The sequence below is a fragment of the Panthera tigris genome, chromosome C1 (genome assembly GCF_018350195.1).
Source record: "Panthera tigris isolate Pti1 chromosome C1, P.tigris_Pti1_mat1.1, whole genome shotgun sequence".
NCBI lineage: Eukaryota > Metazoa > Chordata > Mammalia > Carnivora > Felidae > Panthera > Panthera tigris.
Window position 1 is genome coordinate 99,190,613 of NC_056667.1, and position 17,685 is coordinate 99,208,297.

At 48.2% G+C, this 17,685-nt stretch overlaps 1 protein-coding gene across 1 annotated transcript in view; it reads left to right on the top strand.

The window, feature by feature from the left end:
• The window catches only part of PTGFRN (prostaglandin F2 receptor inhibitor), an 80,759-nt gene that overhangs the window by 29,367 nt on the left and 33,707 nt on the right, over positions 1–17,685 (top strand). The window contains exons 2-4 of the mRNA XM_042993820.1: positions 6,901–7,269; positions 10,124–10,537; positions 14,849–15,229. Coding sequence (XP_042849754.1) covers positions 6,901–7,269; positions 10,124–10,537; positions 14,849–15,229 — 1,164 coding nt within the window. The remainder of the gene's footprint in view (positions 1–6,900; positions 7,270–10,123; positions 10,538–14,848; positions 15,230–17,685) is intronic.

The window sequence follows — 17,685 nt, forward strand, 5'->3', positions numbered from 1 at the left end:
TTAAAGATAGGTATGTACTTCTTGCTATTTTGTTCACTGTTTTCTGGCTGTTTTGTAGTTCCTCTCTGTTCCTTTCTTCTCTTTTTCTCTTCCCTTGTGGTATGATTTCTTTCTTTAGTGTTACATTCGTTTCTCATTTTCTTTTGTGTATTTGCTGTAAGTTTTTGCTTTGTAGTCACCATTAGGTGCACATATACTGTCCCATGTACATGACAGTCTGTTTGGATCGATAGCAACTTAAATGTGAACACATTCCAAAACTCTACACTTTTACGCCCTGCCAGCTCACATTTTGTTTTTGATGTCACATTTTACTTTTTTTTTATTTTATGCATTTATTAACTAATTATTGTAATTTTAATTTTATTACTTTTATCTTTCAACTTTTATACTAGCTTTATAAGTGATTAATCCCCTACTTTTAACATATACTTACCTTTTCTGATGAGATTTTTTACTTTTGTATGGTTTCTCGTTGTTAGTGACATTTTTTTCAGCTTTAAGAAGTCCCTTTAATATTTCTTGTAAGGCTGGCTTAGTGTGATGAACTCCCTTAGCTTTTGCTTATCTGGGAAACTCTCTCTCCTTCAATTCTGAATGATAACCTTACCAGGTAGAATATTCTTGGTCAGAAGTTTTTTCCTTTCAGCATTTTGAATATGTCATGCCACCCTCTTCTGGCCTGCAGAATTTCTGCTGAAAAATTGCTGATAACTTTATGAGGTTTCCCTTGTATGTAACAAGTTGGTCTTCTCTTGCTGCTTTAAAGGTTCTCTTTTTTTCTTTGACTTTTGACATTTTAATTATAATGTGTCTTGGTGTGGCTCTCTTTGGGTATATTTTATTTAGAATTCTCTGTGCTTATTGGACTTGGTTTTCTATTTCTGTCCTCAGGTTAGGGACGTTTTCAGCCATTATTTCTTGAATTAAGTTTTCCACACCTTTCTCTGTCTCTTCTCCTTCTAGGACCCCTATGATATGAATGTTATTCCATTTAATATTGTCCTATAGATCTCTTAAGTTATCTTCATTTTTTATTTTTTTATCTAAAAAAAACATTTTATAATGTTTGTTTATTTTTTAGAGAGAGCACAAGCAGGGGAGGGCCAGAGAGATAGAGGCATAGAATCCAAAGCAGGCTCCAGCTCTGAGCTTGTCAGTGTCACAGAGCCTCATGTGGGGCTTGAACCCACCAACCGTAAGATCATGCCATGAGCCAGAGTTGGATGCTTAACTGACTGAGCCACCCAGGTACCCCATATCTTCATCTTTTAAAATTCTTTTTTCTTCTTGCTGCTCTGAGTGATTTCCAATGCTTTGTCTTCCAGTTCACTGATCCATTCTTTTGCTTCATCTAGTCTGCTCTGAATTCCTCTACTGTATATTTCAGTTCAGTTATTGTATTCTTCAGCTCTGTAACTTTTGGTTGGTACTTTCCTCTATTTTCGTATCTTTGTTGAAATTCTCACTGGGTTCATGCATTCTTCTCCCAAGTTTGGTGAGCATCTTTATGACCATTACTCTGATTTCTTTATTAGGGAGATTACTTATCTCCATATCATTAAGGTCTTCTTCTGAGATGTGTGTGTATGTGTTCTCTTGTTTGGAACATATTTCTCTGTCTTACTTTGCTTGACTCTCCGTTAGTTTTTGGGTATTAGGTGAAATAGCTACCTCTCGGGCATGAAGGAGTGGCCTTGTGTAGGTAATGATCCTTCTTGTTCGACCTTGCCATAGCTCTTAGTTGTCTCTCAAACCTTTGTGATTGTCTAAGTAGCCTGATTTATTCTTGATATGTCCCTATTGTTGAGGGTGTGCCAGGATCTGTCACTGCTCCAAGGGGACAAATCTCATTTATCACCTCGTTTCAGGCTGAGTAGAAGCCAGACCCTTAGGCAGCAGTTTTTAAATTATGCAAATATATACAGTCCTGTGGGACTGCACTTGTAAACCCTGCTGGCCTCCAGACCAGGAGATCTGGAGGCGTCCCTTGGGGAACAGTTGCAAAAATTGGGGCCCTGAGAGAGTGTACAATCTTATTGGAAGTTCTCATCAAGCTGTAGTGAGGCCAGTGGGGTGCACAAGGATGGTGTCTCTTTGCTTATGTTCCCTGGGAATGCCTGCATAGCCTCCGGATGTGTTGGAGACCTGAGGGTTATCCTGCAGGCTGAAGCTTCAGGATAAGTAAATAGGCCTTTTTTCGCAGGAAGACCCTAAGTGTGTTGCCGTCTGCTGTCTGGGCAGTGTCCTGTGGGTGTTGGCTTGCTAAGAACTGTCTTTCTGATTGTCCTAGTCCCCTGGAGTTCAGGAACACCAGCCCCCTTGGCCACCAGGGCCAGGCAGATACGGGGTATCTCCTGTGTGGTTTTTGCATGTCTGCTGGCTTTAGCAGATCAGCTAGAGAATGTAGGGGTGGGGTACCCTGCCAGCTTCAGAAAGGCAGTGGGAAGATGCCCTTGGACTTCAGCAGTGCAGCAGGAGAGTGCCCTGTCTGCATGCATGCTTTGGCCCGAGTTGAGGGTGGGAGAATGCCATGACCACTAGGGCTTGCCAGCCCCAGCCAGGGTGTAGGGGAGCGTCACAACTGCCACCTGCACTCATCAGCTTTGGCAAGGGAGGCCGAGAATGCCGTGATTGTTCCTGCTTGCTTACGCCTGCCAGGGAGCCGGTATTATTGCAGTCACCCAAGATCTCCAGCCTCAGCAAGGCGGCAGGACGGTTCCATGACCACTCACCCCTACCCAGCCCAGTGAGGCCATGGGAGGGTGCTGAGTTGTGCCCAAGCACCCAGTCTACACCAGCAGGGTAGGTAGAGAGCTACAAATGGTCTCTGCCAGTGCCCCCATCTCTGGAGAGAGCGCCAGCTGTCTTTCCAGCAGATGCCCCAGACCAGCAAATGAATCTCCTTCACATACAGTCTGGGTGCTTTTGGAATGGGTGCTTTTTCACTGGATTCTGGGGCAAGTGAGACTGCAGGTAATCCCTTAAATTTTTTTTTTAACGTTTGTTTATTTTTGAGAGACAGAGCACGAGCTGGGGTGGGAGTGGGGGGTGGCGGGCAGAGAGAAAGGGAGACATAGAATCCGAAGCAGGCTCCAGGCTCTGAGTGTCAGCACAGAGCCCAGTGTGGGGCCCGAACCCACAGACCGCAAGATCATGACCTGAGCCGAAGTCTGACGCTTACCTGACTGAGCCACCCAGGCATCCCTAAGCAGGTGATCCCTTTAAAAGAAGAATCTCCATTTCCCATGGCACCGTAGGTTCTTTGGATGTCAGCCCTGTTGGATTCTAAGCCAGATGTTTTGGGGCGCTCGTGTCTCCAACATGGATCCCAAGGGTTGGAGTGTCTGATGTGGGGCCCTGACCCCTTGCTCCTCCAGGAGAAATGCCTGTCTGGCGAGATGTTCCTGCAGTGGGGGGGTGGTTGTTTTAGTGCGACAGTGTTCCTAATTCTCCCACCCATCTCAGTGTAGTCCTTTTGTCTTCTGTTGTGTGGACACAGTTCATCTAGTTTTCAGATCTTTTTCAAAGGGAAGTGATCCCTACATAGCTGTAGATTGCATATGTCCTTGGGAGGAAGTGAGTTCAGGATCTTCCTACACAACCATCTTGGACGCTTTCTTTCTTTCTTTTTTTTTTTTTTTTATTATGAAATTTATTGTCAAATTGGTTTCCATACAACACGCAGTGCTCATCCCAACAGGTGCCCTCCTCAATGCCCATCACCCACTTTCCCCTCCATCCCACCCCCCCATTGGACTCTTTCTTTTTGAAAATCATCTCTATAGTACCCTGATTCCAAGGGAACTGAAAGTTTCTGATTGGCTTCCGCAAAAGTGAGCCAGAATGATTCTGATTGACCCGGTTTCCACCAGAGTCAGCCCGATCTGAGGAGCACTTGAGGAATGCTGGGCAGCAGGAAGGCTATATGCTGTGTGTTTGCCAGAAGCAGTAGATGTGAGGTTATGGGCCACATCCTGTAAGCACCGGGTTGTCCTAGGAAGAAAGCAGCAGCATGTTTGAGTGCTGTTCCGTAACAATATGACAGTCCTGTTGTCTGCAGGAAGACACGTGACCCGCAGTTCCGCGTTATTAGCACCAATAACTCTATTTTTAAGGAGAGTGTTTTAGGGTGTGGCATCTTTTCTTTGAACGGGGCAGCAGTCCAGACCTGCCCCCCGGTAGGCTGACAGCCCCCTGCATAGAGCACACACTAACCTTATCACTATTTCTGTTGTAGGGATGCTTCCTTTTCCCCCCCTTCAAGGAAATGGTAATGGGTGCAGAAAATAAGAGATGGATTTTAAAAAGTGTTCAACTTGTTTTTCTTTTTTTTACCCCAATACAAATTAAGATATATAATTTTCATCATCATCTGGTGCACACACACCTTTGTGTACTTAACGTTGAATGCAACAGTATTTATTCCGTACTAAATGCAGTGGACTCTAATATTTCCTCTTCTGTTGCGTTGTATTAAGACACACACACACATGCTGGTCACAGCCACTACAAATTCGTTTCACAACCACCAAATGGCAACTCAGACTTTGAAAACCATGAAGTGAATCATTGGAGAGCGAGCAACAATGGTGTATCCGTCTGCTCGGGCTGCTGTAACAAAGAACCACTACCTGGGGGCTTCCAACAGCAGATAGGTGCTCTCTCACAGCTCTGGAGACTAGCAGACCGCATGCCAGCGGGGTCAATTCCTTCGGAGGATGAGGGAGAGTCTTCTCCAGGCCTCCCTGCCCGCTTCCGGTGGTTTGTGGGCAGCCTTTGGTGTTCCTTGGCTTGTAAACACCTCACCTCCCGTCTCTGCCCTCATTTTCACGTGGTGTCTTCCCTTTATACACGTCTGTGCATAAAGAGAGGCTTCCCTCTCTTTAAGGATACCAGTCATAGGGTTAGGGTCCTGCTCTGTTCTCATATGACCTCAACCGATGATGTCTAATAACAACTGATAACCTCTGCGGTGACCCCATTCCCAAGTATGGTCACCCGTTGAGATACTGTGGGCTTGGTCTTCACCATAGGGGTATTGGGTGGGGATCGTAATTCAACCCTTAACAAATGATAGAAATACAAAATTGAAAATACATAACAGAAGTTCCCTTTTTATTGAGCTCTTATTACACGGCAGACTCTCAGCCAGGCATTTTCCGTTTCACAAATTCAGTAAATCCTTCTTTCCCCATTTTATAGTTGAGGCAGCCAGAGCTAAGAGAGGTCAGTCTCTTCGTTTTCCTTCAGAGTGTATACTCCTATCAGAGTGTATTTGAGGGCAAATCTGGTGTGGTAGTTGTTCTTACAACTAAACTTTCTAGGGAAATTACTCAATTTTGTATGTGATTTCTGTATAAGACATAACTGGTTCCCTTATAAAAATCTAATTTCTTTGTATTGGGCATGAGCTCTTTCCAGTCCTTCTAATCACTTCATACTTGCTTTTTTAAAAAAAATTTTTTCATGTTTATTTAGTTTTGAGAGAGAAAGAGCGCAAGCGGGGGAGGGGCAGAGGGAGAGAGAGACAGAGACAGAGACAGAATCTGAAGCAGGCTCCAGGCTCCGAGCTGTCCGCACAGAGCCTGATGGTGGGGCTCGAACTCACAAACCATAAGGTCATCACCTGAGCTGAAGTCGGACACCTAACCGAGCCACCCAGGCACCCCTCTTGTCTTTCCATTATAATTGTTAGTATAGTGTTGATTTTGCTCAGTTTTTTTTTTAAACAAGGAGTATTTTTTTTTTTAATTCTTGTGATTTTTGAGTGATGTTCCTTTTGACCTAGCCATGCCTGACGTTAATACTGAAGAAAGAAAAAGAGTTAATTTCGAGAAATCTAGTGAATGTGCACTCATCCTAGTACAAGGTATATGAATACCCAAACTTAGACCTCCTGCATATCAGAGCCCATGGCTTCCCCTTTGCCTTAGTGCTATACCAGTTTGTTCATAAAACTGGCACATCAGGCAGGAGCCAGACAAGTTCATTTGGTCCAAATTGAAATGCTGTACACAGGTCGTAAATGTACCACAAAATCACCCTCAAGTTCATGGGAAAGATGACATCTTAAAGGCCACATAGGTGCGGTCCCCGGGGCCCTATCAGAGGCCTGGGAGGTATGTGCTCTCGGGGCAGGGAACACCAGTAAACTCTTGGCTTTGTCCTCTGAACTCGGCAAGCTGCCGCGTTCCTAACAACGCCCAGCAACCAGCCAGACAAGGCGCTGTCTCCCTTTGTGTTTCCCTATCCTCATTCTGAATTTAGATCAGGGTGAAGAGTAGAGAGAAGGAAATGAGCCAGAAAATAGAAAATTAATACTTGGTGGAGTCGTCATATTTTAATATTAATTTATAGGCAATGTCAGATAACCGGAGTTAAATCTTTTTATCAGCAGGCTGCTCTCGGGTTTCGGGATTGGCATCCATCAGTGTAAATCAGGTCTCAGGAGCCCTAGGGAATGGTCTCCAGGGATGAGGGTTGATCCAGGGTGGGCAGAAATGTAAATACTTGATTAGCTGTGTCCTTTTCTTTCGCACCAACCCTAAAATATTTCTGCATCATGCTGAGTGACAATGGTATGTTAAATAGTAACGGGAGGGAAGAAGCCATTCAGGTTTACGGTTAGCCTACTTTTAATACTTGTCTTCTTCCCCGCCAATCCTAGGAAACTGTTGTGTGAGAGGCACGCACTTGAGGGTTGTATTCCTGGCTCGGGGTTCTAGGGATGGGCTTAACCTTCTCAGATCGAGGCAGCGCCTCATTTTTCCCAGCTGGCCACATGTCACATTTTTGCCACAAGCCTGTGAGCAGGAACACCCAACGGGGTTTTGACCCATTTATCCTGGGATGACCTTCCACGACTCAACGCCCGCCCGTCCTCTCTTGTCATTGCAGCTCTGTGTCGAGGGCGTGTGGTGAGAGTCCCCTCGGGGAGCCTGGTGCGGGTGGTGGGCACCGAGCTGGTCATCCCCTGCAACGTGAGCGACTATGACGGCCCCAGCGAGCAGAACTTCGACTGGAGCTTCTCGTCTTCGGGCAGCAGCTTCGTGGAGCTGGCCAGCACCTGGGAGGCGGGCTTCCCGGCCCAGCCGTACCGGGAGCGCCTTCAGAGGGGCGAGATCCTGCTGCGGCGGACCGCCAATGATGGCGTGGAGCTCCACATCAAGAATGTCCAGCCCTCGGACCAGGGCCACTACAAGTGTTCCACCCCCAGCACTGACGCCACCGTCCAGGGCAACTATGAGGATATAGTGCAGGTTAAAGGTATAGCCTCTCGGGGGGGGGGGGGGGGGGCATCGCGTCAGGGGCCAGACCTTCCCCGGCCACTCGGCTGGGGGTGACTTTGCCAAGAAAGGAGACTCCTCTGGGGCTCTGCTCCCTCCGTCCAATGGACAGAAAGAAGCACCTTACCTGCTTAACAGCAGAGGGTAGGCGGGGTCACCTGGGAGGGTCCTTTCTCTTCACTGTGATTCTGACCCATCCTTGGCTGGCGTGGTGGCAGGGCCCAGGTCTGGGCCAGGCTGCCCGCACTCGCTCCAATGACTGGCTGGACAGCCGTGTGGCCGTGGGCATGCTACATGGCTCCACTTCTCCTCTGTGAAACGGTGCTCCCCTTAAAGGCTCCGAGCACAAGGTGATTAGCAGATTTGCAATGAGAAGGTGACGGTCATGATAACGTTCACTCTCATGAGACTATCACATACTTCCAAGCTTATGCCCTTCTTCGTGCCCTTCATGATCTCAGTGCCCACTCTAGAATTTGTGTGGGTTCTCTGTAGAGACAGGACGACGTGGTCACTGCTAGCTTACAACGGACCCCGCTAGCTTACTGGCCTCTCTGCGGAGAATCATACCTTACGTACCTGGAATGTTTGGGGTTTGGTTTTGTTTGTTTGCTTGTTTTCCATTTCCCAAGTCCTATTAGATTTATTCCCACCTTTGATTCTCTGAACCCAATGAAGACCAGGCAGGATATTTGCCTAATTTACACATGAGGAAGTAGAAGAGCATAGGTTAATTACTTGCCTAAAATTCTCTCAGCTAATTAGTAAATAAGCAAGAACAAACTATTTTCATTTGGGGCCAGCAAAATAGAAACATTATTATCGTTATTACTTAATTATGCATTTATTTGTACCCTGCCTTGTTCCAAAAAAGTATTTATTTATGTATTTTTTTAAGTTTGTTTATTTTTGAGAGAGAGAGAGAGAGAGCGAGAGTGCACGAGCAGAGGAGGGGCAGAGAGAGGGGCACAGAGGATGCGAAGCCGGCTGACAGCAGGGAGACTGATGAGGGGCTCAAATTGATGAACCGTGAGATCCTGACCTGAGCCCCAGTCGGACGCTGAACTGACTGAGCCACCCAGGCGCCCCGCCATAAAGCATTTATATTAGAGCAGGGACTGTAGGTAACGATTGGGCAAGTAGAAGATGTACACGATGATCTAAAAAAAGAGGGCAGACCCAAGTGTCTGTTCCCTCTGTAATCATGCGCAGAACTCTGCCATGTCTCAGCTGCTGTTCCCCTGCCCCCCACCCCGTTCAACCATCGTGAGGGAATAAAACAGCCACATGCATTATGTAGGTATTGACACATCAAATCTGCCTCTTCCGTCACCTCTTCCTTATTCTAACAGAAAATCCTAAAGATGTTTTTTGGAAAAAGTCCCGTGAGACATTCTTGATTGCAGTTCAGTAATGTGTTGCTTTTAGTCACAAACACGCTCTACCTCTATTAGGTCAGATGCACATTTATGTCCCCTGTAATTCTCATGTTGAGGAGTAGGGGGCAGCCGGAGAATTTCCCCCACCCTGTTCCCACAGTGGTTTCCTGTTTCTTCTCCAGTCTTTGGAAGGAAGAAGCAAGGAGAGGCTTTCCTTGGGTGAGGAAAGGAGATAGATAAACGGTCACAAAAGAAACTGGCTGGCTCCCCAGGTGGTGCCTCCGGTGCCTGCCCGGCACGGTCCAGGGTCTGTGTGGCCCTCGGCTTTGTGGCTGTGTGCTAACAGATAACTGGCCACGGGAACTGAGTCATGTGAACCAGACTCACAGACCGATGTATATACTAGAAGGTCATTCATTGTGCAGTAGAGATGGTCTTTAGGATAGGTCTTTTCTAAAGATGTAGTTTTGTCTTAAGGACGCTGAATTCCTTTCTCGGTGTGGAATGTCGAGAAAAACGGAAGAGATCATGAATAGGGGTGTTTGAGGATTCTTTTATCCAGCTTGTAGACCAGCCTGGGAGATTGTCCTTGCCCCCTGGTAGAGGCCACTTTTCTGGTTACCTCGGTTATCACTTCCCTTCCTAACGTGCACTCACCAACACTTTCTTGATTTCTGGCCCCTTATTCTAGACTCTGTAAAGAGGCAGCCTTTTTGCAAATGGCCCTAATAGAGTAAATAGCTAAGGCTTCAGGTTTCCTTAAAGGGTTCCTATCCTGCAGAAACTTTCTGCTCACCCTAGTTATTCTTAGGCATTTCCTGGGCCGCCGGGCACAGGCAGCTCATGCCATGCTTTTGCCGTCTTCCCATCATGCTGCTTTATCTGCTAGGAGATTCTTCAGGCTCCCTATTGCAGCCCTGTGCCCGAACAGAGGAGTGTTTGACAGTAACAGCTAGTTATCTTCCAGCTTTGCCGAGTGCCAGGTACCTTCCCTTATCACTCCTTCAACTCCCTCAACTCCCTGAGATGGGTCCAGTTGTCACCCCTGTTTAGAGATGAGGAAACTGAGGCACAGGGTAGTAAAGCAACTTGTTCAAGGGTGGCAGAAACGCATCCCCAGGGCACAACTCCCAAAAGGGAGTGTTTTCCATCCAGCTCGGGGCGGGGGGGGGGGGATGTCTTCTTAGTGCCTCTTCTTTTTTCTTTTTTCTTTTCTTTTTTTCTTTTCCTATTTTCTTTTTCCTTTTTTCCTTCCTTTTTCTTTTTTTTTTTTTCCTTTTTCTTCTTTTTTTTTTTGCCTTACGCACAAATTAAAATGGGGAGTGTTCCCACGTGGTCATTAAACAGGGCAGGGGCGCAGGGCCGCTCCCCCTGGGGCCAGAAAGCCCTAGAAGGGGCTGGTGCCTGCAGGGGCGGGGGGCGCGGCGCGACTGACGCCTCTCCTTCCTCCCGCAGTGTTGGCCGATGCCCTGCAGGTGGGTGCCGGTGCGCCGCCTGAACCGGGCCTGAGCCTGCGCCTGGGCGAGCCGTTCGAGCTGCGCTGCTCGGCCTCCACGGCGTCGCCGCTGCACACGCACCTGGCGCTGCTGTGGGAGCTGCAGCGGGGCACGGCCCGGCGGAGCGTGCTGGCCCTGACCCACGAGGGCCGCTTCCGCCCGGGGCCCGGCTACGAGCAGCGCTACCGCGTGGGAGACGTGCGCCTGGACACCGTGGGCGCCGACGGCTACCGCCTGTCCGTGGCCCGCGCCCTGGCCGCCGACCAGGGCTCCTACAGGTGCGTGGTCAGCGAGTGGATCGGAGAGCAGGGCAGCTGGCAGGAGATTCAGGAGAAAGCCGTGGACGTGGCCACCGTGCTGATCCAGCCGACAGGTGAGCTCCTGGGACTTATCCGGTTGACACCCTGGCCTGTGTTCTGGCCGGTGACGGGGAAAGAAACAGGCGGGAGGGAGCCCTGTCCTTTGCTGACAGGTCACCTGCGCCCTGGCTTTGAGGGGATGGGGGAGTAGGTGGTGGTGACAGCTGGGGAAAGGCGCATTGGTGTTGTGCCGTGTGCCTGTAGTGTGGCTTTACAGCTGCTTCCCGTCTGGATTCATACTCAGGGGACGCTGCAGGTTGCAGAAAATACTAAGACAGTTTGTTGACTGAAAGCTTAAGTCCCGTTAAGTGTCAGAGTGAGGTCCGACCTGGTGTTCCAAGGGGCTTTGGGGCCGAGCTGTCCCCACCCTGCTCCCTTTATTGTGTTTTGGCTTTATCTTGCTCGGGTGTTTCCTGAATTTCTGAATCCTCCATTCTGCACAGCTGGTGGGGATGTGTGTCTGTCTCATGCACAGACCTCTCGTCTATCTTGGGTCCTCTGGGTCCCCTCAGATGGGCCGTGCCCTGCTAGGTGAGACTTCTCTAGGGCTGGGCCTCTTCTCATTCCATGTATGACACACACCCCAGGAGCAAGCATCTGGCCCTGGGGTCTCCGTGCAAGAAGTTCTGAGTCCTCTCATCTGTGAAGTAGCCTTTGTTTAAAAAAAAAAAAAAAAAAAAAAAAGCCAACACTTTCCTATTCCTACTGGAGAAGTAAGAAAATACAAGAGACATTTAGGAAAAGCCATGAAAAGACAGGTATGAGAGAAAAACAAGCTGTTGTTGACTCAGCATCCAACAGACATTAATGGAGAACCTACCAGGCGGTCAGCCCTGTCTGGGCCCTGGGGTCAGAGGGGTTTGAGGAACGTTTCCAGGCACCGTAGAACCTCCAGCTTTGACAAAGACAGCGTAAAGAGACCATCTCAAGATGTGGCCCTTGCTGTGGATGGATGGCTGTCCTTGGTTTTCTGGGAATCTAACGTGTTCACATCTGTTGCTGCCGCCCCCTGCTTTGTACGGTGGGAAGACAGACTCATTTCCTCAGTGTAAATGCGAATGTGTGGCCACTCTGTAACTCAGACGGGAAGGAAAACAGGAAACCGTGCACACGGGGAGTATTTTTCCTCTGCAGACTGCATGGTCCTGAGCATTTTGCTCTGCCTTTATACCACTGCCCAGGAATTGGGTTTGGTAAAAAAGCAGGTTCCTGAGTGAGGTTCCTGAGTGACCGCAGCCATTAGTGAGGTGAGGCGGGAGGTGCTCTTGCCGAGGAAGGATGCTACCCATCGCGGTCAGTCTTAGTTCCACTGGCCGCAGAAATCACTTTCTAAATGGACTCAGGTCACCTTCCTTTGAGGAGGTGATCTGCCTGGAATCTGCCCTAAGAAGCTGGGATGTTCAGCTTGTATCAGACAACTGTTCTCACAGGGCAGAGGATTAGGAGTTTCAGCTTTGCAACAAGTTACCTTTTTGTGCAGGAATCTCAACTGTAAAGGTATTTGTTATTTCAAACAAGCCACAGAACCCATAATAGCTAGTATGAGACTTGAAAACTCTGAGCCTGCATGTACTAGCCTCTGACTGTCACCTGAGCCTGGGGTTCGTAACCATTTTGTGCCATGGGCCGCTTTGACGGTCTTTTGACAGTCCACAGATGCTTTCTCAGAATTAACGTGTTTTAACTTCTAAAACGCATATTTGAGCTGACAAAGGAAAACAATTACATTAAAATAGTTATCAAAATATTTTAAGACAAATTTGTTATGTAGTAATATTGTGCTTTATTCATTCATTAAATAATCTGTAGTGGCAGGCTTAGTAACTACTGTACTTTCCAAGTAGCAATGGATGCAAATGATATTTTAAGATACGTGCAACAATTACAACATCCTTTGAAAATATCTGTGGCTTCTTTTTTTTTTTTTTTTTTTCTTGAGAGCAAGAGAGAGATCACACATGTGCACAAAGGCAAGATTTTTTTCCCATCCATGTCACAGAGTTTCTAAACTGCCTTCTTGGACTCCAGGTTGAGAGCCACCACACTGGAGTGCTGGCCTTTCTCTTTTGTCAACACCTGCACTCTCCAGAATTACCTTCTTAAATATTCTTATTGCATTGTTATGATAAACAGCCCAAAGCCACTTAAACAGTGGGGCTGTGTAATATATGTGGCAATACCCGCCTCCCCGCCATGTTGGGAGTGGTCTGGTTCATGCACATCTTGGTGTCTGATTTATGGGTTCAGTTCTGTCCAGCCCGAGAAAGCTTCACCACCACAGGCTTTGTCTGAGGTATCCCCTTGCGTTACGAGTCCTTAGAAATGATTCTCCTTTTTCTTTCGCCTGCACTTTCCTGTCTCCCAGCTGTGAACCAGCCCCCCCCCCCCCCCCCCCCAGTCCAGAACATACAGGAACAATGGTTAGTGATGTGACAAGCTATTTCGCAACTTGCGGAGAGAAAATTACAAAGTGAACTATTCAGTTGAAGAGCCGTTTCTGCCGATATTCCTAAAGCTAAGAATCCGTTTTCTCCATATGTGCAGTCTACAGCTGTGTATTTACCCCTGCTTCCCTCACGTGGCTCTCTCCTGAGCCTCCTGCCTCCAGCCACACAGAGGGACGCTAGCAGCATTCCAGGGTCTCTGACCACAGGCATCATATGTGGGGCTGTTCACCACAGCACAGGCTCAGAGCAGAAGTTTCCATACTGACTCCTCTCCAAAGATGCCCTCAAATTACTTTTGGCCCCTTTCAAGAGGTGAAGGAGGAAGCACAATTTGGAGGGTGAAAAATTCGACTTATCAGTTCTCTTTTATACTATTATACCCACTTCGTTTTCCATCTTCGTCAAGGTGGGTCTTGAACGTGGCCTGAAATGGTTGTCGGAAATGTTGTCGGCTCTGGAAATACTCCTGTGAAAACCATCTACTCCAGAGGGCCTGGGCTTTGGGGTTGGGCCATTTCTGAACTAGGCACCAGCCTTTGTTACTGAGCTTCCTCAGGATAGCTGACGCTGAGCCAGTCTTGCTGGAAGACCAGGACTGCGCCTGCACTTGAACCCCCTGGGAGGCGTTAGCTATTTCTCATTTAAGCAGTTGTTCCCAGAGCATTACCACGAATTGAATGTTTTTCTACTCTGATTACAGATGTTCAACTCCTTTAAAAAAACAAAAACAAAAACAAACAACGCTCGAATAAAGTAAAACGTTTCCATGTAAAAAGCTTTGACAGGGGAGTGCTGAAACCAGATCTGTCTTGAGACTGTGACACCAAATACTTCAATGCTTCATCTAAATATAGTCTACTTTTAATCATCCACACTCATGCGAGAAGGCAGTGGTGTGGGGAGGTCAAAAGTCATGGCGTTTTGCAAAGTTTTAGAATATATGCTTTATGTTTGACTTTAAGGTGGGCGTGCCTAACGGAATATGTGATGCTCTAAGTACATTGCATTTTGAAGACTTGACTCATAAGGCATATTGTCTGGTTTCACTTTCCTGGTCCTTCTGTTTAGGATTTTCTCCTGTTGTGCCCAGAAGATGTTTCCACCCTTACCTCCCGCCCGCCAGCCTCCAACCCCAAGGTCCTAGTCCCAAACTAGTTACGTCAGCCAGTCAGAACTGAGCTGTCCTTTCTCTGTAGAAGCACCCAAGTTTTATCACGCACATGGTGAAACTATAATTGTAGTTTTGCGATGTTCCGACTTCTTTTCAAACGGTCGCCTGTGTGACCTTGGGCAACTCACTTAACTTCTCTGTGCTTCGGTTTCCTTGTCAGTAAAAGGGAGATAATGCTAGTACTTACCTCCTAGGGTTGTTTTGAAGGTTAATATTTACAAGGCACTCAGAACAGTGCCTGGCACATAGTAAGTGTATTAGTGTTTGCTGCTGTTAGTATTTTCATGGAATGAAAAGAAACGAGTTATAGTTCCTTAATTTATTCAGTAAATATTTCTCACACACTTACAATTGCACAGAGCCTTCTGACTTTAATGCCATAAATAAGATAAAAGGAGAGGAGGATCTAGGAGCACATGGGTGGCTCAGCCGGTTGAGCATCTGACTTCGGCTCAGGTCATGATCTCATGGTTTGTGAGTTCGGGCCACACATCGGACTCTGTGCCATCAGCCAGAGTCTGGCTGGGATCCTCTCTTCCCCGCCTCTCTCTGCGCTTACCTGTCTTGCACATGCACTCTGGGTCTCAAAATAAACATTAAATTAATTAATTAATTAACTAATTAAAAAAAGGATCTAAAGCAGGGAGGGGCAAACATAACCCTGTTTATCTAGATGGGTTTTGTTTCTTTTTTTTTTCATTTTCAAGTTCTGCGAGTGGCTGTGGCCAGGAATGTGTCTGTGGCTGAAGGAAAGGGGTTGGACCTGACCTGCAACATCACAACCGACCGAGCAGACGACGTCCGACCCGAGGTGACATGGTACTTCAGCAGGACGCCTGATGGCACTTGGCCTGGCGCCCCCGTGCTGGCACGGCTGGACCGGGATTCCCTGGTGCACAGCTCTCCTCACGTGGCCCTGAGTCACGTGGATGCACGCTCCTACCATTTACTGGTTCGAGACGTTAGCAAGGAAAACTCCGGCTACTATTTCTGCCACGTGGCACTCTGGGCACCCGGACACAACAGGAGCTGGCACAAGGTGGCAGAGGCCAGGTCTGCCCCAGCCAGTGTGGATGTGACCTGGCTAGGTGAGTGCCTGGTGGGGGGGGGGGGGACGGGGTGGCTCTTAGCCTTGCTGGCTCCCTCCCTTCCCTGGGATATCCGGATGAGTTAGAGCACTGTGCCTTTTGCGTGATCTTGGCGTTCTTTACATCGGGACCAGCATACTTTAGCCTGGCTAGATCCCAAGGTGGGGGGAAGGAGGGGCAAAGCAGGCTGAAATAGAATCTGGCAGGCAAGGGCAATGTTTGGATAATGTGGCCTCAGTTGTCTCAATACCCTCATTTGAGAGGATATAGTTTCCTTTTGTTGTCAAGATTTGCAGGGTCGGCCCCTCCGAAGGGCTCTTTGAAATGGATCTTTGTTGGAGCGAGAGCACTGCCATTCTCCCTTTCCTTTTCCTATACTCTGAGGTGCTCACTGGCAGGAGCTGGTGCCTTCCTAAAGCCCAGAGCAGAAAGAGAATTCCTTCAGTTAATGGAATGCATTTTTTTTTTTCGCTGAATGCCCTGGAATCCCCAAATGATTTTATTTGCAGCTGCCAGTTCAGTGCAGGGGTCTTCCTGCTCCCCAGGCTCTTCTGGTAGGCCCTCTCACTGGCTGCCAGTTCCCACTGGAGGAGCAGGGCCGTTCTCACCTGTTGACCACCTTGACCCTCACTTTATAACAACTCCGCATGTATGTGAAATTGTCGTGCCCTCGTCTTTTTTTGCCATTCTCATCTCCCCCGGCCCTTGTTTTCCTACACGCTTGCCCCCATCCAGGGCTGACTTTCCTCATTTTTGTTCCTCTCTTATAATTAATTACAGAGAAGCTTAAGCAGGATCGGGGACGAGCGGAGATCGGGGCTCACCATTAGACAGGTGGGGACGGGCCCACTGTCAGACTCTTCTGTTTTGAGCTTGATCTCTCTGCCATCCCATGGCTGTTCTGAGCCCTGATGCAGTCATTGGGCTCTGCTGTGATTGTTAGTAGGTAAACCAGATCTGTAAAGGCCAGGAAATCATTTCCTCCATTGTCTGATGCTACGTGCCCTCCCACCATGACCCCCATCCCACACTTAGCTCTTCCTCGTCTCAGTGTCAAAAGTCTCCCGGGTCAGTGGCACGATCACTGTCTGTTTCTTCCTAATTTATCGGCAGAGAGGGGGAGCCGGCAAGTGGGGAACAGAGGGGGCAGGGAGGGGACGAGGAATAAGAGTGTGAGCAGAAGGTATGGCCGATTCAGAGCGAGACCAGGCAGGGTGTTAATCATCCCTGGTAGCAAAGTGATTCTTTGATATCTGCACAGTAAAAGGAGCAGGGTTTATCCAGCGAGCTTTTATTCCTGCCGTCTGAGCCCTGTGCGAGAGTCTCCCTATGAAGTACTGAACTGGAACAATGCTGGCCCAGCTAGAACTCTCCTTAGCAACCTTCAAAATAAAACAGATGTTGTCAGCACCGAAAGAAGATTTTTCATCTCTGGAGCTGAATCTGTCTCCCGGCTCTGATCCTTGGTGCATTGTATAGTGCGTCAAATCCCAGCGCTGACTCCTGGTCCCACCTCCTCTCCAACTTAGAATCACAGCTCTGGTGGGGTTTTTTTTTTTTTTTTTTTTAGAAAGCACCGCCTGCAATCCAGTGTGAGGGCCTCTCTGAAGTGCTGGTGCACTGATCCCGGCGTCGCCTGGGGGAGATGCAGGGACTGTCAGAAAGCAGGAGGGTTGCTCCGGGAGGGAATGGGCTCTTTTAACTGGAAAGGATTTGTTGGTGGCTGTGTCCTCCAGAGAGTGAGAAGAAATAGAGAGACTAAATGGTGGGAAAAGGCTCCATTATTGTCCCAAGGATCCAGCCATTTGTTTGCCCGTAGAGCGCCGGCACCACTGTCAGGAAAGTCATCAGCGTGCTTTACCCTGACCGATGGAAGGTTCGCAGAACGCCCACACCTTGTGCGGCGCTCTGCACTTGGTGGGCACTCGGGCAACATTGGCTGAATGGATAGATAAACATGGAGAGTATTAAAGCATGTGCATAGGAAAACAAGAATTGCGAGGACAGCAATCATGTTTAGCTTCCAGAATGCACAGAGATAAGTGCAGAAGGATAACTTTCTGGGGGTGTAAGTGGTAGGGACCCCGCCTGTGTTCTTTTTCTTCCTCTTAAACCTCCTCCTTCCCCGTGCCTGTGACTCACTCCATTACAGCTGCCGGGACACTTATCAGGGGTGAGTCGGGCACGAGTACAGCAGCAGACCTTTCTCCAGGACCTCCCCTTTGGACTCTGCCCAGAGACGGATGGGCCTGGCCTGACACTCTATGATTATCTCTAGATACTCGACATGTATGTGCATGCGTGTGGACACCTTACCGCATGCACCTTGGGGGCTGTTGGAGGTGACTGAGAGGTGTCCAAGAAAAATAGGAAGACAGGCGACCTGCCAAGGACTCTGTTTATGTAGGTCATTTTACATTATGTGACTATGGAATGTTGTCACAAAACTGCATCTT